General features: G+C 53.1%; 7 protein-coding genes across 7 annotated transcripts; 4 read left to right on the forward strand and 3 right to left on the reverse strand.

Moving 5' to 3' along the window:
* Positions 1-1,670: 1,670 nt before the first annotated feature.
* On the forward strand, positions 1,671-2,939 carry PV07_11005 (uncharacterized protein; the record flags this gene model as incomplete). The annotated part of the gene is made up of 1 exon (XM_016398393.1): positions 1,671-2,939. One exon carries the CDS (start codon positions 1,671-1,673, stop codon positions 2,937-2,939), a length of 1,269 nt encoding a protein of 422 aa, XP_016242955.1.
* On the reverse strand, positions 1,706-5,731 carry PV07_11006 (uncharacterized protein). Its single transcript, XM_016398394.1, has 5 exons — positions 5,127-5,731; positions 4,301-5,062; positions 4,196-4,249; positions 3,779-4,148; positions 1,706-3,732 (listed from the first exon to the last, which is right to left on the reverse strand). The coding sequence occupies exons 1-5, from the start codon at positions 5,303-5,305 to the stop codon at positions 3,187-3,189; spliced, it is 1,911 nt and encodes a 636-aa protein (XP_016242956.1). The 5' UTR covers positions 5,306-5,731; the 3' UTR covers positions 1,706-3,186.
* Positions 5,732-10,565: 4,834 nt separating this feature from the next.
* On the forward strand, positions 10,566-12,761 carry PV07_11007 (uncharacterized protein). The gene has a single exon (XM_016398395.1). It carries the CDS (start codon positions 10,698-10,700, stop codon positions 12,423-12,425), a length of 1,728 nt encoding a protein of 575 aa, XP_016242957.1. The 5' UTR covers positions 10,566-10,697; the 3' UTR covers positions 12,426-12,761.
* A 79-nt stretch (positions 12,762-12,840) lies between these two features.
* PV07_11008 (uncharacterized protein) lies at positions 12,841-16,131 on the reverse strand. Its single transcript, XM_016398396.1, has 2 exons — positions 13,603-16,131; positions 12,841-13,542 (listed from the first exon to the last, which is right to left on the reverse strand). The coding sequence occupies exons 1-2, from the start codon at positions 15,656-15,658 to the stop codon at positions 13,508-13,510; spliced, it is 2,091 nt and encodes a 696-aa protein (XP_016242958.1). The 5' UTR covers positions 15,659-16,131; the 3' UTR covers positions 12,841-13,507.
* Positions 16,132-17,755: 1,624 nt separating this feature from the next.
* On the forward strand, positions 17,756-22,517 carry PV07_11009 (uncharacterized protein). The gene is made up of 3 exons (XM_016398397.1): positions 17,756-18,208; positions 18,278-21,841; positions 21,914-22,517. The coding sequence occupies exons 2-3, from the start codon at positions 18,286-18,288 to the stop codon at positions 22,042-22,044; spliced, it is 3,687 nt and encodes a 1,228-aa protein (XP_016242959.1). The 5' UTR covers positions 17,756-18,208; positions 18,278-18,285; the 3' UTR covers positions 22,045-22,517.
* Positions 22,518-22,597: 80 nt separating this feature from the next.
* PV07_11010 (uncharacterized protein) lies at positions 22,598-27,247 on the forward strand. The gene is made up of 2 exons (XM_016398398.1): positions 22,598-23,972; positions 24,090-27,247. The coding sequence occupies exons 1-2, from the start codon at positions 22,979-22,981 to the stop codon at positions 26,825-26,827; spliced, it is 3,732 nt and encodes a 1,243-aa protein (XP_016242960.1). The 5' UTR covers positions 22,598-22,978; the 3' UTR covers positions 26,828-27,247.
* Positions 27,165-27,614, reverse strand: PV07_11011 (uncharacterized protein; the record flags this gene model as incomplete). Its single annotated transcript, XM_016398399.1, has 1 exon — positions 27,165-27,614. The coding sequence occupies one exon, from the start codon at positions 27,612-27,614 to the stop codon at positions 27,165-27,167; it is 450 nt and encodes a 149-aa protein (XP_016242961.1).
* Between the last annotated feature and the right edge of the window lie 319 nt (positions 27,615-27,933).

A 27,933-nucleotide genomic window follows, 5' to 3' on the forward strand; every position in this document is an offset into this window, starting at 1 on the left:
AAACCCGGTCGAGCGGGACTCCCTCGAGATGCGTAGACTTGGTGCCCTTCTCCCATGTCAATGCAGGCTTCTTTCGGCTGGTATGGTCCAATGGGCCCTCCCATCCTGCGTGGAAGGGAACAGCCGTCATGCATAGAGCCTTTGGACGCGCGAAATGGTAAAGACTCTGGAGGTTCTCGCTGGCAGATAGGGTGGGGAAAATCAGACAACCCAAGAGACCAAAGGCGTGATGAGCAGCATGGCTCGCCTTCGCTGTGGTTGGGTCATCCAGCTGCAACAGTCCTTTGTTCTGGACTTGCAGCTTGAAAACATTCGGGGACGAGGGCTCGTAGGCCAATGCCTGCCCTACACCAATGGCTGGTGTGGCTTTCAGACTCTTGGAGCTCGCTTTCTCACTGTGACCTATTTTGTGCCGTGTCCTGGGCAAGAATCTCGATGTCGCTGCTCTCGAATTCGAATGCCCTTGACCGAGGCATCCGAGATACCACGATCCTGGCTGAAAAGGCTCGTAACCTCCATGGACAGGTCACCTCCTCGAATTCGGGACCGCTCAAAACATCCGGCCGCAGATGTCGAGCTGCACACTCTGAGAAACGAGCTTCTTATCAGTCTGAGAAAAGCTAGCGGCTTACCTGCCCGCGTACGCAGCGTCTTTCCTGGCTGCCGATAACCAGAACCGAACTGGCCCCCGAAGATCTAAACGCAGTGACAGGCGCTGTCCTTTGATGTCCTGACATGAAATGCATGTTCACGTTGCCCGCGTATATAGTGGGTATAATCCAACAGCTCAAACTAGTGGATTGAGGAGCTGTTCCGATGCATGAAATCAATGTGTAAAAAGAATGCCCATGACTCGCGTCACAATGCATGCAAAGAGACTTCGTCTCGGCCTGCACGAGCTTCTGTCGAACATCATGCGAGGGTGGCCATAGACTAGAAATGGGTATAGGAAAGGATGGTATGGGTTTGCTTCTTCTGCTAGGACGGCTGCTGATGCTGCTCCATCCGAGCGCATTCCTACAAGGCTCCATCTCGTCCACGCATAGGTCGACCAGATTGCAACTTCCAAGACATTGTCCTGTGGCATGCACTCGCTCTTCCACACAGGACATTGGTTGACCTGGTGAAAAATTGGGACATATGTGCAGGGTCTGCATCTGTGGCAAGTCAATCATTGGGCTCGAGAGGCAAGCTCTGAAGAACAAGAACCAAACATATGCGACCGTGTAGGAAAATGTTTCAATATATGCTGGGCGTCTCCCGCTATACAAATCATATCCAGCTCGGAACCTCCCCGACGGTGGACCCCCGATTGGGGAGAGGACCGAATTCTCCTCGTTAATATCCTCTTGTTCATTGTGGGCGGAAAATTTCCTCGGTTGCTCGAGAACCATTTGAGGAACAAGGATTCAGGGTGCCGGCATATGGTTCGATATCCAGATAGCGATGCCGCAGGTCCACTCTGTGCTTCTTGAGCCGACAACCGTCCTGAGGACGCAGGGCATCCATCAACTCCTACAAATACTCGTCCTCGGTCAGCCTCTGTTGTTTGAAACTTTTGAACTATTCCCCTGAGGAGTGTCCATCAACGCTGGAGGCGGACTTTACCGTACCGACCTCAGCCCCTCACAGGAGAAAGTTTCCGTCGCGACTGCGGCTATAAGTGCAAGATGCCTTATATCGTCGGGCTCAACAGTGGGTCCTCTTTCGACGGAATCGATGCTGTTCTGTGTAGCATCGATACTGCACCAGATGGACACCCGAACCGTCCAAAGTATATCGATGGCATCTCGGAGCCGTGGCCAGAGGAGTTGCAGCCTGACGTTCTGCGGGCTTTCTCCAACGAGCTCCCGCTTTTTGACCTGTGCAGGCTCAACTATGCTGCTGGTGCCGCATATGCCGAGATAACGAACAAATTGCTCGACAAGGTGGGCATGAAGCCCGAAGACATCGATGTTGTCGGCTATGACGGCCAAACAATCTACCAAGAGCCTCCAGACAGAGAAAAAGAAAGACAATATATCGCAAGCGGGAACCAAAGCCTAGTTGATCGGTGGACAAAGGGTGGATTTGCATGCGGCCTATTCATCGTCGAGTCGGGTGTTGTCACAGCCCTGACGAACATCACCACCGTCACACAATTCCGGCCGATTGACCATGCACTAGGGGGCTCCGGGGCTCCGCTGATGCAGTATCTCGATTTTTGCTCGTTCCGAAACGAAGGGCCCATTGTTTCACTGAATATCGGGGGAATTGCCAATCTTCAGCTTGCTGACGCAGACCGGCATAAGATGATGGCCTTCGACACCGGTCCGGGCAATGTGATGATTGACCATGTGATGAAAGTTCGAGAAGACAAACCGTATGATGCTGGTGGTGCATTGGCAGCCAGAGGTCATGTCATTCCCACGCTTCTGGAGCGGCTCGAGGGACATCAATTCTTCCTCCGAAAGCCACCCCGTTCGGCATGGCGCCTGGACTTTGGGGGCCAGCATGCGGATAAAATCCTGGACGATTACAAGCATGCATCGACTGAGGATCTGCTGTCGACTCTCACACTCTTCACGGCAAAGGCAATTGAGCGATCAGTGGTTGACTTTATCCTTCCGAAAGCACCTGTAAAGACTGTCATTGCTAGTGGAGGAGGCACTAAGAACGACACCCTCATGAGGCATCTGAAGGAGAGGCTAGTATTGCATGGAGTAGAACTTCGCACTAGCGACGAATTTGGGCTTCCTGCTCCATTCAAAGAGGCCATCAAGTTTGCCACCTTGGCATTTGCGTGCAAGCACCAGCTTGCAAACAATATCCCTGCCGCTGGCGGAGCATCCTCCTTTGCGGTACTGGGCAAACTGAGTTTAGCACCCAGACTCGCAAAGCAGGGTGGTGCCATCTCAGAAAGTAACGTCTCTCCAGAACCGGAGGTGGATCAGAGCTGACCTGCCGCAGGCATTCAGGCCCAGCACGATCGGGAAGTGCTCCCTGATGGAGTCCCGTGAGTCTCAATCGGCCAGATCAACGAGCGTTTTCTCATCCTCCCTTGGGGATTTCGTTTTGTGTTTCTGGGGAGGCAAACGTCATTTGACTCGCTCATCATGACCCGAAAGCGCCGAATTGGTGATGTCCTTTTACGGGAGATTCTCAGCCGGCAATGTGCTTCTGATCCAGGTCGAGACGACGAACGGACTAGCTCTGATGGCTGGGCTGGCTGTGGTGGCTCGCCACAGAGTAGACTGGCGAAGTAGCATAACCATCGCCGATCGACGGAGTGCGTGGTGTGTTCCTCTTCAAACTTTGTCGAATGTGTCTGAGGAAACCCAACGACTCGCGAAGGTTGCCAGGCCTGTTCAAGCCATGTTCAAGCACTACTTCGGCAGCGTCGAGTAACTGATCCGGATCTCCATAGCCTTGGAGGAGGATCGATATCGACGATGTTTGAACCTGAAGAATGGTTGCATATGCGGCAACAAGGTGCTGAAGATTGCACCAACTCTCAAAATATTCGTGACGGCGGCTTTGATGTCTTGTTGAGTGCAGAAGAATGATCATGGTCGCATTCTGCACGCAATTATGACAAGACTCATACACCCACGGATCCTGAATAGGATTGGGTGCAGGAGGGTCCATGTTGGGGGAGTTGACGGCGTTTTCAAATCTCACATGTAGCACATGGTACAATATAGGGCGATTGACGAGGAATATCGTTGCATAGTATCGAAATCTCAATTCATCCTGGAAGCGTGAGGAGCTTGCACTGCAGAGATGGATCTTCGCTTACCATGATGTGCCACATATCGCTTGGTGCGAGACAGAAGGATGACGGGTGTCGAGGAAATCTCATATTCAGTGGGAGGGTCCAGTACCACAGATCCAAACGTCGTGCAATATCGGTAACGACCGCTGCAACCTGCGATGGCCGGCAATAGGCTCGATCGACGTTGTACATGTGTTCTAGAATGGTGTTCATGTAGGCTCTGAGCTGCAAGTGCGCCCGGATCTCTTGAGATTGATGGTTGTCCACGGGTGCCGCAACCAGTTCGTTCCCAAATACATTAGGGTGGGCCACCGCTCTGTTCTGAGTCAATGCCGCAACGATGACTGTATGCAGACGCTCCGAGGGTACACCATCTACTTCGCTCAGGATATCGCTGGTCGGCATTAGAATACACCTTAGCGAAAGTTCGGTACAAGATACCTTTCCAGGATAAAGTACTGATATAAACAGGCCTCATACTGAGCTTTGACAGCCCTAGGGGTGGTTAGTCGAGTGCCAAACAAAACCTCTGGGAAGCGCTCTTACGGGTCATCGTTTTCTTTCGGGGCGGTGTGGTAAACGAGGGGTTCAAGAGTCTGCAGGATGGACAACGCATGATAAGGTCTCCCATACAGATAGAGCAGCATTATGACCAACAAGAATCTGAAGGGTAGTGCTCGTGGGTTTTGCAAGGTTTGCACTACCCACATTTGTTGAAGTGCTTGTCGGAAGGAGAGATCTGCGTGGTCACCCAACATTCTCTCCCCTGCAACAACGGCCATGTGCTTGAGAGCGATGGCCTGGACAACGAGCTGCTCGATAGGTTGCGACTTGAAGGTGGGGATGATGTCGTGACCTGGGGGTACCTCTAAATATCGGCGAAACACGTCGAGGCATACTTCCTTTGACAGTCCTCCGTACAAGAAGAGATGTCTGAAGATGAAAGGCAAGCCCTCCATGCTTGCAAACAAGGATTCGATACCTCTGACCACGACGGAAATAGGAATCTCTGCAAGAACTGGGGATTCGAAGCTAGCACTAAAGAGCCCCGTATCATTGTCGTCTACCCGGCAGACGTATGTGAGCGGCTCCAGGCCGGGAATATCCTCGAGCTTGGTCCGCAGGTTTGCCCAGTAGTTGAACATTTTGTGAGCGGCAGCGTGGTGGAATTTCGGCGCCTGTGGCCAGGTCTTGATAACCAGAGGTTCTTGAGCAGGAGTAGACGCGAGACTCAGATCTGTTCTACCTTGGTCAAGGGCATATAGGCGCGTCTCAATGTTGGAGAGTCGAGTGAGAACGGATGCATCCCTTGGGTTTTGGGGGTCAGTGGAACAGTCCTCTTTTCAACCAGCGTTTGAAGGGGAATACTAACGTCTCCAGGCTGGTCAAAGGGGGACGATAGATACAATCGAGTCCCATGTTGTCGCAGTGAGAGCAAGAGGGACGCCGACCATCACACCTGGACTTCCGCTTGCGACACGTGTCACAGGCCAACTCTGTCTTGTTGCGTTTTGGACGGCTGTTACGGTCTCCCACAGACCCTGGAGACATGATGGATGAGGGGTCAGCGCAGTTCTTCACAGGCGCGCCAGGATATGGAAGGCTGGTGCGCTCATGTCTAGTGCTTTCGTTCGGAGAGAAGCAGCGGCCAGCACTAGACTGACAACAATATGGCCGTATAGAAGATTTCTGAAGCAGAACGCTCTACAGCTGAAGCCAGAAAAGAGTTGCGAGGCGGGAGGTTAGTCGATGGAGCAGAGTGGGTGGACCGGAGTCCCAGAGCATCGATGGACGGGGAAAGCTTGTCCGGCAGATGGTGCAAAGCTTTCGACAGAGAATTCCCAAACGGTTGAGATGCAAGGGAGTGAAGCTGGGGTCGTGGACCTGGGATAGGCGGCTATTCCGTAGTGGGTAGGGGGATGGCGTGTCCGTATTCGATGGGTGGATGGAAAGAGGCAGCTTTCGGCGACAGCGAGGCCCTTGGTGTGGGTGCGAGTCGTGTATTGTCGAGCTCGAAAGTCTTGAAATGGTGGTGTGGGGCGCAGGGGCTGTGCTTCGCCGTAGAATTTGGGTGCAGCTTCTACGGTAGAGCATTGCGTGGCGCCCCCAATCTGCCATCCTCATGCACCTCTCATGCACGCTCCTCACGCACTCCATGCACCTCACCTGCAGCTTGCGTCTGCACTCATGCACCTGTCTACTTGCACCCATCCTCAGTTGATTCCCAATATAATTCACCGCCAGTGACCTTTTCCTCTCACGTTTGTTCCCAGCTAGCTCTGGGCCTCCCTTGACTTCCATGCATCATTCCTCCGCTGTGGTTGGGTGACCGTGCTTCGCCCAGCAGCCACAGGACTGGGTGCATCGGCCAAAACCCGTACCCTGCAATCATGCGCCCACTCGCTGGCGCTTGTCCCAAAGCCACCTGGGCAAACATCTCCCTTAGCCTAGTCTTAACCTTCACACAGGTCGCGCACCCTGGCCTTTCCTCTGGTAGAAACGCCCACATCCGCGCCTTGGCGATTTTCAATCGACGATTGTCCTAATAATTGTCGATCAAAAGAATTGAATCGACTGTCAGTGCAATCGAGACCAACTTTCCCACCAGTCGAGAACCCATTTTGCTCCTCCTGTTCCCTGCAAGTGTCGAGTGGGTACATGAGCTTGAAGCGTCTCCCAGTTTGGAGCCAGAAGGTCGAGACTGACGCAGCAATGTGGTGCCAAATTGGTGGGAGGGGCGAGTGCAGGACGACACTTGCGGTGAAAGGGCACATTTAGCAGCACAAGATCAGCGCTGGAAGATAGTACACTGAGAGGAGTCCCTTGGCCTTGTTTCACCACCAATCGCCACTACTGCCCATCTTTCTAGGCTCAAGTCGGGGGCCTAATACTGCATGCCGGGATTGGAATTCCAGACATCAGACATCATGTCAACCTTGACATGTTACATGCCGGGAAGAATTGCTAACCTTGGATCAACCTTGGGTAGGAATATGCAGGATACGCTAGGAATGACACGGACGCACGAAATCTCCTGCGGAGAAGCCACTTAGAAGCCTGAAAGCCTCGAGACCAAGGAGCGCTAGCAGCAGCCAAGAGAGAATGACCTTGGAGATCAAGGTAGAGATACATTTCAAGCGGACGCAACCTGGTTATGGTCTGGTCACTGGCAAGGCAAGCATGGGAAGTGCACTTGTATCCATTGCCATCTAGGACCTCTACAAACAAGGGCAATCCTGACTACCAAATGGTCTATGGATGATCTGCCTTGTTCCCCTCCGCTCCTGCTGAAACGGCCCCTATGTTGATCCTTTCGGGCTATACCTGACGGAGAACAGTGTTCCGAAAGCCGACTTGTGTTCTCCGCGAGATGATGTCGCTGCGACCCATTCAAGGCTACCAATCTGTTTTGCAGTCGTGTTGTTCTGTGTACGTTTGCAAGTCGAGCAGGTTGAAATCCAGTATACGGTCCTTCCTCGAACTACTTCTGTAGCTTCGCGAGGCAAATGCTCGACACACGTAAAGAACTAGACAAATGAAGTGGTCGTCTCAATAATTGGAGACGGGTATTTGGCAGAGGCTTCCCCGTCAAATATGGACCTAGCTTTTGGAATCCTGTTGCAACGTAGCTCGAGTGAGTGTGTCTGGTCAGAGCTCCACATAATCGACTACAATGGCGGACCATCCTTGACGCGTCTAATCGGTGTGGCCTCAATGTTCTATTCCCCCGCACGCATGTTTCGTGTACAGATCATAGTCTGCGCTCTTCCACTCTTCCGGGAACCGCCCCGCCCGATTCACGAAAGGAAACTTCGACTCGGGATCTTTCATCCTCCCAGCCCGTCTATGCTGGCAGCTGAACCTGGTCAACAACACACGCCGCGGTGCGCAGTCCCTCGTCTGAGAGGTTCAATATGCACACCCACGGAGACACTGGGCCAAGGTAAGTCGGGACTTACCATTTATCGCTGTACCCCACCGGTGGTTCTCATCACAATGATCTCGTCCAACCCCTTCCCACTCGTGCTGCTAGGGTGTTGGTATTGGTTCTAGTTCGATCATCAAGACCAAGCTGGATCTCGTTGCTGTCGTGCTCAAAGTAGATCAGAACAGTCCACATCTCCTAGGGAGAAATCAAGGAGTATAGCAGGGCGATGTTATCAGAGCGCGCGAGGTATGTTGTCCAACAAGTCTCTGAATTTTCCCTGCGCCAATGACCGGGACCGATCTGATCTGTCTCGGCGAGAGGAGCCCGACTACCCCACTTGAGCCCCACATGCCTCGGCAGTCCGCACAAATATTGTCATATTAATATATTCGAGACCCCAAAATTGGTCTGAAAACAGGGCGGTGGCATGGTGTAATGGTCAGCATGTATCGTTGTGGTTTGCGCCTGTCTCTCTCGAGTGACGTTCAAGGCGTGTCCAGCTCCGATCCGATCCCGGTATGTGTGGAGGCTTACTTCTACCATCAAATGACATGTCCTAACCATCTGAATAGGTTCGATTCGTATGTACCTCTCTGAGAATCGCTTGGGGGGATGATTCTAACAATTCGCAGCGGGTGCCGCCACAGTAGGCGGATATGCGCCCTTCTACATTTTTTTTGGGCTGGGTTCTGGTGCTCCTTGAAGACGAAATAAAATAGTAACTGGACCGAGTCTCGATGCCAAGTCCAGGGTCGACGAGAGATCACCTCTGCGAGATGCGGGGTGTTGATTCACACATGGCGAACAGCTAGCTGGTTTTCACGCACGTATTTCAGAATCTACCTAGTAGTCTACGAGTCTTTCTCACTCCTTCTCCTAACCGGACCTCAGTATCTGTCAAGTTGTCTTCTCCATGTGCGAAATCCACCATCAAGAAGCCTCCGTACCGAAGACAAAGAATCCTCAAACCCTGGACCATCTAGACATCTTTCTGCGCCGTTGGCCTGGACATGGCCATAAACTGTCCAGCAACCTCCTTACGTATCTATCCTACCATCTCTCCGCAACCGACATTACAGACAAGCATCATAAAAACCCGTAGCTTGCATCCAGAGTTGCCTGGCTCCCGTTCTGGATACATCCGGCAAAGGCATTATTGTGAGAGGGTGGCTGGTTTGAAGAGGTGGTTCTCGCGGCTGGTTGGGGACTCCAAAACGTGCAAATGCAAGCATATTTGCATTGCTTATTGGACTTTCAGTATGCCGGATCCAATCAAAAGTTACGTTATCGATGTGATTCTCACTCGATTCTCCGACTTAAGTTGTGACAGACTGCGCTATTCTGATCAAGTCGTTAGGGAGCAGATCGTGACGGCAGAAGCCTCCAGACTTGGCACGCAGACCAAGACTTCGGCTCCCCGCTGGTGTCAATTCCAAGCTGGACTATTTTTTGCTCGGGCTTGGTCTATTGCCCCAAGGAGGATCGATGACGCCTCACCGAGGGACCGAATACACACCTCTACAACAGCCCAAGGTATGCAGCATCTCAACCGCGAAACCCCCTGAGGGATGGATCCTGTGGGGCTTCTGCATGTGTCCGACGAGCAAGGATCCTTGGAACACGATAAAGAACGACATCATCGAATTCTGCAGGCCCTATGCTGCGTTGTCCGGAAGGGATGAAACAGATTATTAACCAAGCCACCAAAGTGAAGGACTTCTCCCCCTAAACGGCCAGGACGAATCGGTCCCGGACGGGAGCTGCCATTCAGGTGCCATTCTGGTGCCGGCAAACCTTGCACAGATGACAACCGAGCCCGTCCTCGGGTGCTGGATCTGCTCAGCTTTAGCCCTCATACTGTGGAAGGAAGGTGTGAGATGCGGTCATGGAACCCGATCAGAGCTTGCCCGTCTTTGCTGTGCTTGGTTCGGCGCATCTGACTTACTCATCCTGCTTTATCGCCATTGTGAGGTTCGCGTTGGGATCTGGCAAGACCAGCTTATGTCATTGGCTCCCATCCAGCTCGATGGGAAGTCTCACCGAATGAACGCACCACGAGTGGTGCTTAGTGATTTTTTCACGCTGCCAAAGCTGGGACCAGTCGGCAGCGCACGCCGGATGGGAGACATCCTATTGGTTGTCCGTATGCCTTGTTTGATTCTCTTGTGTCCTGATGAGGAAAACGTCCACCGGATCTAATATGAGATCTGCAATGCGGGGGGAGACACAGCTCAGCGTTTCTGCCATGACATGTGTTCCACGACTTGCCGCGAACCTGAGACATGGAATTTGAGATTTCGTCGAGCGGTACGGATGACGCTGCGAGGAGAGAGGTAACCAGGTTTTGCAGGATTTCAGCACTGAACCTATCTCGCCGTTAGCTGCAATCCACGCTGACCCGCCATGTTGAACGCCGTGGAAAAAGAAACCCAACTGATGCAGATAGATCGTGTCTCAACCAAAAAAAAGGGCTCTGTCCCCATGAGGTTGTTGACGCGATAAGGGGCCTGGACGCACTCGACCGCAAATAGAGCACCAGAGCAACCAATCGCTTGGAGGGCGGGCAAACGTTTGTGAGCCCAGGTACCATCCGGGAAAATGTGCGCGACGCAGGCGAGCCACAGAAAAGCATGTGCGGTGGAGGGAGCGAGAGACGAGGCCGCATTGGGAATTGGTTGATTAGCAATGACGTCGCCTCGCCAGCCATTGGCGCCATTGGCTGCCAACAACTTACCACACAAATCGCGCACGGCGATACGTCGGCGGAGAATTGTCGGCTCACCAGATCCGGAAAATCGCCCTGGCCTCAATCGCAGCCTTGCCCGCCCGGCCCATTGAAGTATATATGGGAGCAGCGTGTCCGCCCTTTGCCGCTGGACTCGCTGCTGCTGATATCGCATTGACACGCATTCAATTGCACAGTATTTTGGACAGAACTCCCTGACCAAACACCAATCCCTTGCTACACGCAGGAAGAAACATCCTCTACCAACACCAAAACATCCCTCCACCACCATGTCTCGACAAGTCACGCGGGAGAATCCTCCCGAGGGCTCCCACGGCCCTGAGCTCGCACAACACCAGTCGCTCAACCTCCAGCTCCTCCGAACAGAGACCCGGCAGACATTAGCTGAGCGTGGTATCTCAGAAACACCCCCTCCCTTGGACCCCAACTACCCCGAACTCGGCCGGCCTGAAGAGCCCATCTTCCCTGAAGAATACACGCTCGAGACGGAGACGGGTCTCGTGCCACAACAGACCCTAGAAGAGATCCGGACGAGAGTCTCGACGGTCCCTACGCGGAGGCGGACGCGGCCCAGCACGCCCTCGGAGCCGGACCTCGAAAAGCAGGGCGTCGAAGAACCGGTCGAGTTCGTCACGTTCAAAATCAACGACCCCGACAACCCGCACAACTGGTCGCGGCTTTTTCGGTGGTACATTACCATCGCCGCGTCGTCTCTGGTCGTCTGCGTCGCATTCGGCTCGTCGGTGGTTACGGGGGGCCTGGGCCTCATTGAAGAAAAGTACGACGTCTCGCTCGAAGTCGCGATCCTGACCTGCTCCATCATGGTCTGCGGGTTCGCCGTGGGCCCGCTGCTGTGGAGCCCGCTGTCCGAGATCATCGGCCGCCAGCCCGTCTACATCATCTCGCTGTTCCTGTACACCATCTTCAACATCCCCTGCGCGCTGTCGCCCAACATCGGCGGCCTGCTGGTCTCGCGCTTCTTGTGCGGCGTCTTCTCCAGCTCCGGCCTGTCGCTCGCGGGCGGCACCATCGCCGACATCTGGAACATTGAGGAACGGGGCTTGGCCATCGCCTACTTCGCCGCGGCGCCCTACGCGGGGCCCGTCATCGGCCCCATCGTGGCCGGATGGATCAACGTCGGCACGGGGCGGCTTAACCTGTTCTTCTGGGTCAACCTGGGCTACGCGGGCTTCATGCTGGTGGTCATGGGCCTGATCCCGGAGACGTACGCGCCGGTGATCCTCAAGCGGCGGGCGGCGCGGCTGCGCAAGGAGACGGGCGACCCGAACATCATCACGGAGCAGGAGAAGACCAAGCTGACGCTGCGCGAGGTGGCCAGGACGTCGCTGGTGCGGCCCATCAACATGATCCTGACGGAGCCCGTGCTGGACCTGATGTGCATGTACATTGTGCTCATCTACGCGATGCTGTACGCCTTCTTCTTCGCCTACCCGGTCATCTTCGGCGAGCTGTACGGCTACAACGACGGGCAGATCGGGCTGATGTTCATCCCCATCATCATCGGCGCGGCGTTCGCGCTGGTCGCGACGCCCCAGTTCGAGAAGCAGTTCAAGCGCGTCTGCCGCGAGCGCGAGCCCACGGCCGAGGACCGCCTGATGGGCGCCATGTTCGGCGCGCCCTTCATCCCCATCTCGCTGTTCATCCTGGGCGCCACCTCGTACCACGGCATCATCTGGGTCGGCCCGGCCTCGAGCGGCATCGCCTTCGGCTTCGGCATGGTCCTGTGCTACTACTCGGTCAACAACTACATCATCGACTCGTACTCCAAGTACGCCGCCAGCGCCCTCGCCGCCAAGGTCTTCCTGCGGAGCGGCGGCGGCGCGGCCTTCCCCCTCTTCACCACCCAGATGTACCACCGCCTGGGCCTGCACTGGGCCAGCTGGCTGCTCGCCTTCATCGGCGTCGGCATGGTCCTGATCCCCTTCTCCTTCTACTTCTTCGGCTCCAAGATCCGCGCAAAGTTCAACAAGGCTTGAAATCTCCACCTGGTGAGACACATTGGCATTTGAACGAGCAGTACGAGTATTTGTGAATTTGGCATTTTCATCCTTCTTCCTAGCGTGCGGGAGGGGCAAGCGGCTAGGAAAACGTATAAAAAGGGGGCGTTTGGAACGGACGGATGGATATCGAAGGACATTTACTGAGAATGGTGAATATGTGATGTGTTGTGTTTGATGGTTTCCTGCAAGCTGCCGGGCTGGCCCTCCAAAGGAGCCCCCTGCGCCATTATCGGTTTTCTGTCTGACAATGTATTAATGTATTTTGAACACCATAGCACCACACCACCCAAAAAGTTTACATTTTGCGTTTCGTGTCAGGTCACTTTCTCGTGTTGATTTCGACTTTGACTTTGCTTGTTGTCACGGTCATTGTCATGAGAAAAGAGAGAGGTAATAGGACATTCCCGAAGAGGTCAGGACAGCTCTGGGAGGACTGGGCGGGAGAACTGGAGTTTTTGCTTGGCTCAGCGACAAGTACTCGTCGTACTCGGTACACACTTGTAGGACAATTCGGGAGATGGTCCCTGTGAGGACATCCAATAATGTGGTCAAGATAGAACGAGAAACAACGAGTTCCAAAGTTGACAATCATCTCGCATTGGTCTGGTCTTTTGTGATATTCTTTCCTTCCCCTATCATGCATGGTACAGCCACAGCAACTGGTCAACTGAATACTTCCCCTGAGAGATATCCATCCAATTTCATCGTCAGCTCTCGGATTCGCTTTTACATCTCTCTGCCCATGATTACCCATAATATGTCTTTTGTTTTTCCAGCCTCGCTATGCTTTGAATCGCCGGGATCGTGCGTCGTACGCTCTCCGTCCACTTCGTTCGAAAATGCGCCTCTTTCTCTCCTTTTCCGTGCATTAGCTGGTCGTGGCCCCATGAAGGCAGCAAAATAGATGGACGCCGTTCGCCTCTTTCCCCCAAATACAACACGGCACCGATGCACGCTTTCGTCCTCGATAATGTGATGACAAACCTCCCAGCCAGAATGCGGATTATATCCCAAAATATTGGTTGGCCCGCTGCATGCTGTCTCTGCCTGCGTCGATCTCAAAAGATGCCAAATTTCTTCTTCTTCTCTCCTTCTGGTATTATCAAAGTTAGCGCTGCCGATCTTCAGTGGCCAGTGATCAAGTCTCTCTCACCCTGAGGTCCAACATTTCCCGTGCTCTTACTGGTGGTCAAGGCTCCTTTCTTGCCAGCTGCCGCCGTGAGAGGATCTGCCCCTGCCCCAGCAGCCCGGATGGCGGCAATTCGATGTTTGGCTCTCTCTTCTCCTTGATCCGCTGCACGGACGTACCAAACGTTCGCCTCAAGCGGATCACGGCGACATCCAATGCCCATCTCCGTAAAATAGCCAAGAGTATATTGCGCCTTTGCCAATCCTTGTTCTGCTGCCTTTTTGGCCCATTCATAGGCTTCGGCCTCGTCTTTCTCCAGTACATCGGGAACCCCCACCATGTACCACGCACACAGCGCCATTTGTGACAATGCATGGCCACGTTCTGCGGCTCCGGTGTAGAAATGGATGCTGAGGGCTGGATCTCTGGGGCAATTGAGTTGTCCATACTCATACGCTTCACCGAGTCTGTAGTTTGCTTCGACATGTCCTAGATCGGCTGCCTTAGTGTACAACTGGGCAGCGTACGACTCGTCTTTGAAGACGTCGGGGCCGAAGCCAGTCTCGTGGAGGCAGCCCAGGTCGAAAGGAGCTTGGTTGTACTGGAAATCTGCCGATTCCGCAGCTCGCTTGAGCCATCTCACGCCCTCGCGATATCGCTTGGTCAAACCCATGTCACCGGTGAGGCATGCTCGTCCCAGCCGAAGCATGGCACCGGGATGGTTCTTGCTTGCCGCGTGTTGATAAAATTGTACCGCTTTGGCTGCATCCACCCGTGAGCCCCAACCAAACTCGTAACACAATGCAGTGCGGTAGCCCGCCTCGGCATGGCCGTGTTTCGACGCCGCCAGAAATAGAGGAAACGCACGATCCCAGTCTTCTTTGCCCTTGTTGAATAGCCCCGAAGCGTACCCGTCTGCAAGGTAGTACTGGGCGAATGGATACGATCGATCTGCTAATCTTTGTAGAATATGCTTTGCCTCCTTTAATAGGTCCTCGCGAACCGATGTATGTGATTTCTCAGAGTGTGCGGCGTCGGACACGGCGTCGGACTCTAGACCCTCCTCTTGTGCGGCGCTGATCATGAAGATCGCAAATTCGTACTGGACGGCAGGGTCCTGGGTCTTTTTGACATTTGCTCGATACATCTCCAGGGTCTTCCTCGTAGACATTAACGAAGCATTGGCTCCGACAACCGATCGCAGACCTGAATTCACCAGATGCTCTGCTCCGCTTGGTGCGGGCTGGGGATATGGGACGTTCAAAAGATCAACGTAAGACAGCGGCCGTGTATCGGGTGACCTCGAACCGCGCGAGATAGGCCGACCAGCCGGGGAGGCATGTGGTGAGTTGGTCCGCCCGCGGAAGTCGGAAGTACTTGAGAAGCCCGAGTCAGGTCTTTGCATGCTTCTGCCATAGATGCTGTTGCGGATGCTGTCTCCCCCAGAGCCATCCGTGGCAATGGTCAATTTTGAGGCTCGCTTGTTCAACGACGTCAGTTCAGCGTCGTCTGCCCACTGGTGGTGATACCGCAACGGCTCGGAAGTGGCAGCAGACATTTCTGGATCAATGGCCGAGGTCGATGCGTGCCGCATGGACTTCTTTTGAAAAGGCGTCAATTCGATGCCTTCTCTTGCAGAGAAATTTTCCGAGGAGACTCGTCGATGGTCAGCACCCACTGGCTCGCCATCTCCAGGTCGGCCTCGGAGCATTGCCTGAGGCGTCGGAGAGAGCCTATTGGGATCGAGGTGCAAGGACGGCTGAGGAGTCAGCGTCCTATTCGGAGCCACAGGGTCAGGAGTTCTGGACATGGCGGTTTCCGGAGGGTGAATTTGGACTTCGGCAGCAGCGTCTGCGAGAGCATGCACATCGTCTGTTGGTCTTGTGTCCGCCGGGGACATGGATATCGAAGGGTAGCTCATCTGTCTCGACTGCGAATTGCTTGATTTGACTGCAGGTATATGTACATTTCCCCGCTCTTCCATGGGTTCTATGATCCGAGGACTGTCGCTTCGCAAAGGAGGGGAGTAGATGGCAGGGGGAGGAGTCGGAGGGAGAGGATGATTTGCGAGTTCGGCCATCTTAACACAGGAGAAAAAGTACACTAGAATGCCGACATCTGGGGGGAAACTCGTGGAATTGTAAACGAAGTCGGCCGTTTGTTCGTTCGCTGGACAACTGAACAGATGGTTGCAGAGTGAATACGAGCTCGCTGGTGAGAGGCTGGAATGCGAATTCCCCGACTGAAAACGAGAGAAACGGGGCAAGGCTCCTGAGGGCCCGCGCTGAAGAGGTCTTAGAAGGAATGCTGTAGCGTTGCAGTGTCAACCGCTAGAAGCGCGGGCTTCCAAAAGAAAGTGGTTGTCTGGGGGAAAAACAGAGGTCGACACGATGTCCCTAACAGCCGGAAAGCGACAGAAATGCACCACAGATGTACGGGTTAGTATCAACCAGAAGAGAAACTGTTCGGAAAGGGAGGGTGGAGGGTCGGTGGACGAAAGGGCTGCCAGTAGTGAGTGAGTGAGTGTGACCACGACTAAGAATTTGGATGGAGGAGATGCTGGTAAGGGAGCGAGGGTGGTAGAGGGCTAGAGCGAGTTAGACATCCCCACCACTGGCACCTCTCGACGACTACTAGGTACGACTACTGACTGTCCTGTCTCCCTCGCCTTTCCTATTGAGGGCCTGTTCCCCTTTTTCTAACAGGCGGACAGCGGGCGCCATCTTTATTTCCATGGCTAAAATAGCTGGAGACTTTGTCCTTCAGACAAACAAGGGAGGCCTTTGACGTGCACCTGGATCCCTGTTGTCCCTTTGTAACACCACTAGGCCTTGCGGGCAGATGATGTTCGGCATACGTATGCAGGGAGAGACGAGGAAGATCTTCTCTGGCGCTGACCCAGATCTCGGGCTACTTGGCTCAACCAGTGTCAAGCAAGGGGGGGTATGGGGGGGCGAATTAGAGTGCGGGCGTGCCCGAGGTTTAGGGCCTTACGAGTTCTCCTCCCAGTGCTCGTAGGCGCCTGGTACCACCAGAGGCTGACCATGTGGCGCCTGGAGAAGAACCTGGTTCATTCCCTAACACTACCTAGCTAGGTAAGGGACCCAGCCCATTGAAACTGAAAATTGGCTCCGGAAAGCCGCGGGAAGCCCACAAAGTCCACCCACAAGCCTACGTTACCGCTACAGACTACTCGTACCGAGAGCACATCCCCCCCCCCAAACCACCGGAATGGCTTCAACTCAGGCTGGTCGCCGTCTCGCCTGGTGCAAACGAAAAGTGGTCAGATGAGTGACGTTGTGCACGTTCCAGATGGTACTAATCACCAGTTTGTGCCTGTCCGGATGACTGCTGGCCGTATTCGATGAGATAGGGGTGTACGGGCATGCATGAGATGGATACTCCATGCGGTAAGTCATGTTCTTTTCTCGGAAGAGTGAGACATTGTCCACTGCTGCATTGAGACCTTGTAGAGAGGTGGTCAGTTCCATCTGTTGTTGACCTGTCCATCTGCTCGGGGCTCATCACAGCGATACAGACCTGCCGTAACAACTCAACTCAACCCAACCCCTATGGACCTCTCAACGGTGACGACGAACCTCAAGTCGGTGGGTGCAGTGGTTTCAACATAGGTCAATGGTGATACGTTGATTTGCTCAGACAAGCGCATCTCCATGTCAGGGCAACAAGGTTAAAAATACCCCGTAAGAGAGCATCACTGGTGCAGCTCAGCCACAACCGAGCCTCTTATATGCCGCAGTTTGTCCACACCAGATCTCACCACGGACTGCGAGAACGGTCATCGTCTGCCGTCTGCCATATCTGTTGCTTGAAGTCGAGATCTGTGCCTGAGCACGCGAGAACAGGCAACTTGGGATTGTCAAGAGACTGGTTCAGGGGATCGCTCGCTAGACTTGTGCTCCATAGACTCAGGAGAAGGAGAAAAAACAAAACATTGAATTGAGTTCGGAGGATATCTGTATTTCGCCTCTCGAAGGTGGCCTCTTGTTTCTCCTGTATGATGCGCTAAAAGAGCGGCGTAGCCAATCCAGACACCTGGTATAGAAACTCCATCGGACCAGCAACGAATCGTTTGTTGTGGCCTCTCCACCGCAGCGCCCACGGCGACGCAGTGACACAGCCAAACCTTCCCCGATCCTTGTCTCGTCGTTACCCAGTTCTCGTCCCTGTCTTGTCGCTGCATTTTGCCTGTCTGTGTTGCTCTCTCACTGTCAACCTTTTCCTTAGCACATGTACATTCACTAAACATCTCAATCACTCTCGTTTGACCATCTCTGACAAGCAGTCGATCAATCCGTACATCTTTGTCTTTCGCTCGACCCGCCAAAGCAATCTGTGGCGCAGTTTCTTCGGCAACCAGGCCGCTGTTTCACCCACAACTGCAACGACCAACTTCAAGGTGACGAGCAATCTCACCTGATCAATCGTGTCTGTTGAAGTCATTCGAAACAAGATAGACGATATACACTGGCACCCTCCACCGCACACTTGAGACTCCAGCCTATAGACACAGCGCGGGCGCTGGTCTCCAATCGAGATACATTCCTTCGTTCAGACAAACAACGCTGCGAGGTTACCTATGAGGGAGAGCAACTAGATCTCAGCACATGTATGTTGAGCATGCCACAATGACATTGTTGTGTGACTAGTGACCCACTAACATTCTTTCTCCCTATAGAACTCAACATGTCCGAACCACCGCGTAGGCCACGGCCAGCCACCTCACCTACTCGCGAAAAGTCCCATTCTCCCTACAGAGATTCTCCCTCTCGACGATTGCGCGATCTTGAGACTGGAGCAAATGTCCAACGCAATTCTCCCTACTCCGCCCAGCGCATTGGAAACGATCCCTATCCTCCCTCGCCCAGCTCCCGAACTGCAGACTGGGAGCCGATTATGTCCAATCCTATGAACCAGAGTGACCTCGGTCGCAAGAAATCTCTGATCCGTCCCGAACGTAGTCGAATAGACCGAGATCATCCCAACTACTACTATCGCAAACATGCGCAGAATATGGAGGTCTTCCCTTCCACCACTGGGAATGATCCTGTGGTGGAAGAGTTGGCGGAAGAGAGGACCGTGAGCTCTGAAAGCACCAATCTCAACATGCAAACCGACGAGAATTTTGGCGCCCAACCCACTGCTCGCCTGCCTGGAAAACTTGAGCCCGTTGGCAAAAAGAGACAACCTCGAAAGTTGGTGAGAAAGGACACTCGTGACCTGACGGCCGAAGAGAAGAAGCGGTTGAAAGAAATGGAAAAGCTCAAACCGCCCAGTGCATGGAATGTGTATTGTTCCGTGATCACTTTCTGGGCTCCCAACTTTATGCTACATTGCTGCGGTATGCCAGGGAGAGCCCAGAAAAGAGCCTGGAGAGAGAAAGTCGGCCTAATCAGTATCATCTTTCTCATTGCCGGCTTTGTCGGTTTTCTGACTTTTGGCTTTACACGGGCGGTCTGCCCGGCTCCGGGACTGAGGTTGAAAATCAACCATGTCGATCGTGGCTACATGATATTCCACGGAGACGCCTACAATCTGGATGGTTCCATGCACCCGGCAGCTTTAGGAGTTCCCCTCGACAGCAACGTCCTCTACGATCTCCCCCACAAATACGGTGGTCAAGACGGAAGTTTCATGTTTCAGAAAGTCAATGGAGACTGCAAAGGTCTGATCACCCTTGCACCTGGCTCCGACGTGCCAACAGACGCTGATGGAGATCTTGCTTGGTATTTTCCCTGCAACGCCTTCAATCAGGACGGCTCGTCGCAACCGAACCTCACCAACCCTTACTATCTGGGCTACGCTTGCCATACTACCGCCAAGTCTAGAAGTACATTCTACAACTTGAGAAAAGCGGGAGAAGTCTTCTTCACTTGGGACGACGTCAAAAATACCAGCCGAAATTTGGTGGTGTATTCTGGTTCCGTCGTCGATCTGGACTTGTTGAGGTGGTTCAACAAGAGTCAAGTCGCCTGGCCAAAACAGTTTGATGATATGCGGGAAAGTGACGAGATTCGTGGAACAGACATCACCCATGTGCTGCAATCTTCTGCAGATAAAAAGGTCGGCAAGTGTTTGACCCAGATTGCAAAAGTGGGTTCGGTTGATACCGAGACCGTTGGTTGTATTGCGTCAAAGGTCGTCCTTTACGTCTCGCTGGTGTTTATTCTCGCCGTTGTCTTGGTGAAATTTTTCCTCGCCCTGGCCTTTCAATGGTTCTTGGCTGGGAAATTTGCAGCGACCAAGACTTCGCAGACATCCGATCCAAAGAAAAGGGCCAAACAGATCGAGGACTGGGCCGATGATATCTACCGACCAGCTCCCAAGATCACTGATCCCGCCAGCACAGTCTCCGGCTCCGATGCGCGAACCAGTAAGCGCGGAAGTCAGTTGTTCCCTCAAACGTCCCGATTCACCAGCCCGTATGCTGTTGAGCGTATCTCCAAGACGAATCGTCCCCCACCAACCACGATGACAAGTCAGTCTTCAAATGCGCGACTGATTCAACCAGGAAGTGGGCTTTACAAAGGCGGATTCAACAGTAGTCAAAACACTTTGGACGTCAATTCTCGGATGAGCGTTGGTGCTAGCAGATCCAGCCTTCTTCTGTCGGGTCAGGAAGCCCGCTATTCAGCTGTGATGGACACGCTCGAACCAGGGGGCCCCGTGGGCTTCATCCATGAGAATGTCGTTCCTCAGCCGCCTCCTGAGTGGCAGCCATTCGGTTATCCCCTCGCTCACGTCATTTGCCTGGTTACTGCGTATTCGGAAGATGCAGATGGTGTCCGAACGACTCTGGACTCTGTTGCCACGACTGACTACCCTAACAGCCACAAAGCAATACTGGTGATATGTGATGGCCTGATCAAGGGCCAAGGCAACGACTTGACGACCCCTGAAATTGTCCTCAGCATGATGGGCGATTTTGTCGTTCTTCCCGAAGATGTGCAAGCCTTTTCATACGTCGCCGTATCCAGCGGTTCAAAACGACACAATATGGCCAAGGTCTATGCCGGGTTCTACGATTATGGCCCGAACTCGAAAATCGATCCGACCAAGCAGCAACGAGTGCCCATGTTAGTCGTCGTCAAATGTGGAACGCCTGATGAAGCCGACAAGGCCAAGCCTGGTAATCGAGGCAAGCGTGACAGTCAGATCATCTTGATGTCCTTCCTCCAAAAGGTCATGTTCGATGAACGAATGACGGAACTCGAATATGAGATGTTCAATGGTCTCTGGAAAGTCACTGGCATGTCACCAGACTTCTATGAAATGGTGCTCATGGTCGACGCCGATACGAAAGTCTATCCTGACAGTCTGACGCACATGGTCTCTGCCATGGTCAAGGATCCCGAAATCATGGGCCTCTGTGGCGAAACCAAGATCGCGAACAAGACCCAATCGTGGGTCTCGCGGATCCAAGTCTTTGAGTACTTCATCTCGCATCATCTGTCCAAATCCTTTGAATCAGTCTTCGGAGGTGTCACCTGCTTACCCGGGTGTTTCTGCATGTACCGGATCAAATCACCCAAGGGTGGGCAGAACTACTGGGTCCCGATCCTTGCCAACCCCGACATTGTGGAGCACTATTCTGAAAACGTGGTTGACACACTGCACAAAAAGAACCTCCTCCTGCTCGGCGAAGACAGATATCTGTCGACACTCATGCTCAAGACTTTCCCCAAGCGCAAACAAGTCTTCGTGCCTCAAGCGGTCTGCAAAACCACAGTGCCCGACAAATTCAAAGTCCTTTTATCTCAACGACGCCGTTGGATCAACTCCACGGTCCACAACTTGATGGAGCTCGTCCTTGTCCGCGACCTCTGTGGTACATTTTGCTTCAGTATGCAATTTGTCGTCTTTATCGAACTCATCGGTACCCTTGTATTACCAGCGGCCATCGCATTCACGTTCTATTTGATCATCATCTCTATCGTGGCCAAACCTGTCCCCGTCATTCCCCTCATTCTTCTGGGTCTTATTTTAGGTCTTCCCGCGGTGCTGATTGTGATGACGGCGCATAGTTGGTCATATGTCGCATGGATGGGTATTTACCTGCTCTCTCTTCCAATCTGGAATTTCGTCCTACCAGCGTACGCGTACTGGAAGTTCGACGATTTTAGCTGGGGAGACACGAGAAAGACAGCAGGAGAGACCAAGAAATCTGGCGGACATGGGGAAGCCGAAGGCGAGTTTGATAGTTCGAAGATTCTGATGAAGAGATGGGGCGATTTCGAGAGAGGTAAGTTTTTGGCCCCCTTGCCAGGTGCCGTTTTCTTGACTATGAACCGAGACCTAATGTTATGCGTTATAGAGCGTCGAGCGCAAGCCAGTGGCACAGGATGGGCACAACATTCTCTTGCCCCCACGTCTGCAAAGGCGGCAACGGTCACAAGCGACTATGCCTCGAGCCACGGAGGGTTTGAGCCGTATCATGACTATTGACGACTCCCTCGAGCGCAGCCATTCAACTTTCGGCCGCAAGTCGTTGAGAGCAGAGTGAGCTGCAGTGATGTGTAACGAACCACCATAAATAAACCAAAACAAAAGGGCGAGGGACCTGCATCTGGCTTTTTTTCGAACGGATTCTGTTTTTCTGAGAGCATTAGGGAGCAGACCATGACTCGACATGATGGGGGAGAGGATGTGCAAAAATAGAGTTAATAATAGGACAGAGCGTTTCGTTAGGAGCATCTCATCTTGTGCGGAAATGGGTGGCATCGTCACAACAGCTTGCGGGGATTCTTTATGAGAAGGTTTCTGCCATGAGACACTCTGGCCGGGGGCGGTAACTCTCGAGGATTTGGCCCTTATCTATACTAGCAGTACTCCGTACATTAACTACAACAGCATCGTTCGTCTATGATCCTCCGATCTTAAACTGGGGCATTCTGCAGGCGAGGCTGCGAGGCTGAGAGTCACGTGGGATCACAATCCGGTAGGCCATTGGGGCGCAGCGTCTGTCTCAACCACCAACCACCAACCACCATTATCAGCGCCATCACCATCTCCATAGCATGGGGGCTTCGCCTGTCATCGACCTTGCATGCATCCTAGAGGCCTAAATGCCTCGCCAGCCATTGCAAGGATGAAAGTCAACCCCGCCACCGTCGCTTTGCGCGTCTTTCAGCCTCAACGTCCTCCTTTCATTCAGCATGCTTGGCAGTCTTCATCCAGCTACAACCATCATCACACTGATTCCATCTTTGATTAACTACCATCAATGAGATGCCGGCCTGTCTGTTCTCTCATCGTCTGCTCGCGTCCTCATATCGCCTAGGCATCGCCCACCACCTAAGAGGTCTTTAAGATCTGATGTTCTCTCCCCGACCAAAAACTCGACCGTTTCAAATAGAGGTCCACCGCTCGTATTTGTGTCATGGGCGACCGCCTTGACTACAATAACTATACTGTCGCTTGGATCGGTGTTCTCCCCATCGAAGCCGAAGCCGCTCTTGGGGTGCTGGACAAGAGACACGAGGGCCGTTTCGAATCACTGAGCAGCGACGACTATATCTACATTGGAGGCGAGATCAACAATCACAATGTTGTCATTGCTACCTGGCCAGCTGGCCAAAACTATGGCCCTAGCTCTGCCGCTGCATTAGCGAACCAGGTCAAGGCCCGCTTCCCACGCCTCTGGATTTCTTTGCTGGTAGGCGTCGCCGCAGGTCTTCCAAACCTCACCCCGAAGGATCCAAGCAAATACCGGGATATTCGACTAGGTGATATCCTCGTGAGCGTACCCGACCAGGGGAACACTGGAATCTTCCAATACGATCTTGGCAAAGCGACCGCAGAGGGGTTTCTACGCAATGGCCGCCAAGCTGAAACCGCTGCAATTGTCCGATCCGCTATCAAAAACATCCAACTCACCAAGGAGAGGCCGTTCAAGAAAGGGAATCAATTCGCGACATGGCTGGCTGACTTTCAAGCATCCAGCCAAAATGATAAATTTTCCTGTCCGAGTCAAGAACAGGATAGATTGTGCGAGAGTCATCCAGAAAAAGGCCCAGCGTTGCAACCTGTTCTGATCAAACGGCAACCGCGGGATGAGTCTGAACGCACGTTGGTGTGGTATGGCACCATTGGCTCCGGGAGCACTTTGATGAAGGATGCTGCGCAAAGAGACCAACTGAGAGATGAGCACGATATTATTGGTCTAGAAATGGAAGCAGCCGGCATAATGAACACTCTTGCACCTGGCGTCATTCGAGGCGTCTGTGACTACGGAGACGCACAGAAGAGCAAGGATTGGCAACCATACGCAGCAGCTGTAGCCGCCGTTTATGCCAAAGGCATCCTCTATACGATCACCCCAAAGATTGATTCAGTCCATAACATCATCCCATCTGCCGATGTCTGCTTCAGAGGTAGGTAAGATTGACATTCCGCACAAGGGACGCGCAAATTTTTCCCAGAACGCTACGTTTTCATGTGCTTTCTGGTCTAGATTTGACGTAGGCTGAATATCCACTGACGAATTGCAGAATACACGCCACTGTGGCTTGTACCATTCGAAAGCAAAGACAAGTTTGTGGGACGTGCATCCCAATTGGACCGATTGACAAAACTTCTGTTCCCAGGAGATCGCTATGGTAAGGTTGCTATCACCGGCCTGGGAGGGGTAGGAAAGAGTCGAATGGCTTTGGAGATGGCTTATCGGACCAAAAAACAACGCCCCTCGTGCTCAGTCTTCTGGATCCAAGCAACGGATTCCTCGAGTTTCGAACGAGATTGTCGGCAAATCGGCCAAGAATTGAACATAGCTCAAATTAACGACTCAAAAGAGGACGCGAAGCTGCTTCTGAAGCAGCATTTCAACTCCGAAAGGACGAATGAGTGGCTTCTGATTATCGACAACGCCGATGACGTGGATCTCTGGACGTCTCGCACTGTCAGCGACGGGAGATCAACGACACCTTTGATGAATTACGTTCCTAGAAGCTCATCCGGGGCGATCCTATTAACAACACGCAATCACCAAGTCGCTGTCAGGATAGCTCAAAAAAATATTGTCCCTCTGCAAGAGCTGAACGAGAATGATGCACTTACCATGATGAAGGACCAGCTGATTCATCCTGAGATTTTAGACGAGAATCCATCGACAACATCTCTATTACTGGAGCATCTAGCCTTTCTACCATTAGCAATCGTCCAAGTCGCTGCCTACCTGAACGAGAACCAAATCCAGGATATCAATGCATATCTCCGGCTCTGGGATTCGACGGAAGAAGCGACAGTCGAGTTGCTCAGCGAGGAATTCGAGGACGAGTACAGGGATCGAGAAGCGAGGAAACCGGTGGCTGCCACCTGGCTCATTTCGTTCGAGCAGGTACGAAAGCAAAATTCGTTGAGCGCGGATTTGCTCGCCTTCTTGGCCTGTTTGGACTTCAAGGCTATTCCGGAGTCTCTGTTCCCGTTTGCGATGTTTGGGACAGGCTTCAAGGACAATCGTATGACCAAGGCGATCGCAGTTCTCACTGGCTACGCCTTTCTTCGAATCCAAGAGAGCAGCAAGCACGACCCTTTGTACGACATGCATAGACTGGTGCACCTAGCAACGCGAAACTGGCTTCGGCAGCAAGATTCACTAGCAGGTTGGGTTAGAAAGGTAGCTCTGCATTTAGATGATTGTTTTCCGACAGCCGATATTATGAGTAAGAGAATATTGGGACGTTATTTGCCGCACGCAGAGAAAGTCTGCAGTTCACCGGAGATAGAGGATGATGAAGGACGGTTCGAGCTACTGCGCACGCTAGGTTATTGTTACTGTGAGGATGGGAAGTATGGCAAAGCGGTTGATGCACTTCAAAAGGTCGTTTCGTGGCGGACAGAACGCTTTGCACCAGAAGATGTGAAGTCCTTAGAGGCATGCAGCGAACTAGGAGAAAGTCTTGTACTCTTGGGATCATACCACGAGGCGGAGATTTGCAATCAAAGAGCTGTTGATGGGCTTACGGGAGTATTGGGAATTGAACATGCGACCACTGTCAGAAGCGTGGCCAGATTGGCTAAGACATACTTTGCCCGCGGAAAATTGGAGAAAGCTGAAGAGCTGCAAGAGCAGGTTGTCGCAATCCGGAAAAGGACGCTTGGCGAGGAGCACGGAATGACACTTGATAGTGTGAACCATTTGGCACTATCATATAGAGCTCGTGGAAGACTCGACAAGGCAGCGAAAATCCAAGAAGCAGCAATGGAGGCGGCGAGAAGGATCTTCGGAGAACAACACCGAAGTATGACTTCCTACATGCACAATTTGGCAACCACCTACCTTAACAAGGGACGGTTGAAGGATGCAGAAGAATTACTTTCTGGTGTGCTGAGGATCAGAAGAAATGCTTTCGGGGAGCAGCACCCGAGCACACTCCAAACTATGGGCACCTTGGCATCGGTCTATCGCGAGCAAGGGCGACTCAAGGATGCAGAGGAAATGGAATTAGTGGTGCTGGAGGTCAGAAGAAAGATATTTGGGGACGAGCACCGTGACACACTTGTCGGTCTCAACAATTTATCGGAAACGTATCGAAGACAAGGGCGACTGGAGGAAGCGAAGGATCTACAACTTGAGCTGCTTGCAACGAGTAAACGTACTTTGGGCGAGGATCATCCTGATACACTCACCTTTATGTCGTCCCTTGCAGACACCTGTGAAGAACTAGGGTGCCTCGAGAGAGCAGTGGATCTTAGCGAGGAATGCCTCAGATTCCTGCGACAGGTACTGGGAGACGGTCATCCTGAGACACTGAAGACTATGCATAACCTTGCCTTACGTTGGGATAAGACTGGACGTCTGGAGGAGGCAGTGGCCTTGATGGATGAATGCGTCGAGATTGAGAGACAGAAATATGGTGACGATGTTGATCCAGACAGAGTCCTCTCCATGGAATGCCTTGGAATACTCTTACATAAAGCGGGACGGCAAGAAGAAGCGATCACACTGATGGAGGAATGTCTCAAAATCTCGGGGGAAACTCTTGGGGAAGATCATGCTAGAACCATCGGCGCACGAGAATGGCTCGCAGAATGGATGGGAGAAGACAATGGAGAGAACCACGAAGAGAACCACGAAGAGAGAGAGGCCATATCCGACAACATTATATCGAAGGTGCAGCAGGAGGAAGCAGTGAGCAAACCGTCGGACGATTCATCCTCTCGGATGCGCTTCAAGCACGCTTTTGCCGGGGATCTGCGTGCGACTCTCTCTGCGCGCAAAAAGACGTGAAATACAGATCCCCTCGACGGCAGAGGTTGCGCTGTCAGACCAGCATTTGGTCACCGGGGGCAATTGATACCCTGCAGGAGATTACGTTCAGAAGAGGAGGCTCAAGACAACGTCTCGAAGCAGGGGATGGATACGAATGAACCTGAATGCCAGTAATGAATGATGGATAGTGGGAAATATTTGCAACAGCTCGCCTCAGGGATGCATATCCGTGCCCATCACCTGCGATTCTCTTTCATCTCACCATCACGCCTCACAAATGCACCGACAAAGTCAAGACAGAACCCCAACAGAATGCACGCACATGGCCACCAACCGCTTATAAGCAAACCGCAAGTTAGCACGCCAACCCCGGCGGAGCGACATTGAAGATGACCGTGATGCCGCTCCCGTCGTTGGAGGTCAGCGTCGACTGTCCACCCGTACCGGAGGTGACCCCGGGGACGAGGAAGCACTGGGAGAAGATGGCGGCGGCTGCGGCCTGGACGTCGCTCAGGGCGATGCTGGCGCTTTCGAAGATGAAGTCGTTGCTGAGGCAGGCGCTCGCGGTACCGATGTTGGGGAACGGCTGCTGCTGCACGGGGCCCAGCTTGATCGGGTCCGAGAGCGGCGGGTTGAAGTTGTTGCTCAGGATGTCGTTGGACAGCGTCTCGTAGTCGGTCGTCAGGATCGTGGGCGTCTGCGCGCCGGGCGCCCCGTGGCACTGAACCGTCAGCGCCGAAGCGGAGCGGCACATGCTGAAGAGAGCAACGGCCACGACGGCGGCGGCGGCGGCGGGGAGGGGCATTCTGGAGAGGTTGGCCATGTGTATTGCTTCTGTTTTGCTTGGGCTCTTTTCTCTGGTTCTGGGGATTGAGATATAGTAATGAACTGGTACGTCGAAGCTGCTTGCGAGAGGAATCTATTCTTTCCGCATGACGGACAGACACAGCCGTCCTATTTATGCGTTCGATGAGCGCCGCAGCTGTTGTCAGCCTGCACCGTCCGAAGACTCCTACCTCTTTTTTAGGACCTGCTGAGGCGCAAAGCTGTCATTTGGGGGCGACAGAGTCCCAACGTGATTGATCGCATTGCATCTGCGTAGCCAGGCAATCAGGAGTACTGTA

Source organism: Cladophialophora immunda (assembly GCF_000835495.1).
Source record: "Cladophialophora immunda strain CBS 83496 unplaced genomic scaffold supercont1.7, whole genome shotgun sequence".
NCBI classification, from domain to species: domain Eukaryota; kingdom Fungi; phylum Ascomycota; class Eurotiomycetes; order Chaetothyriales; family Herpotrichiellaceae; genus Cladophialophora; species Cladophialophora immunda.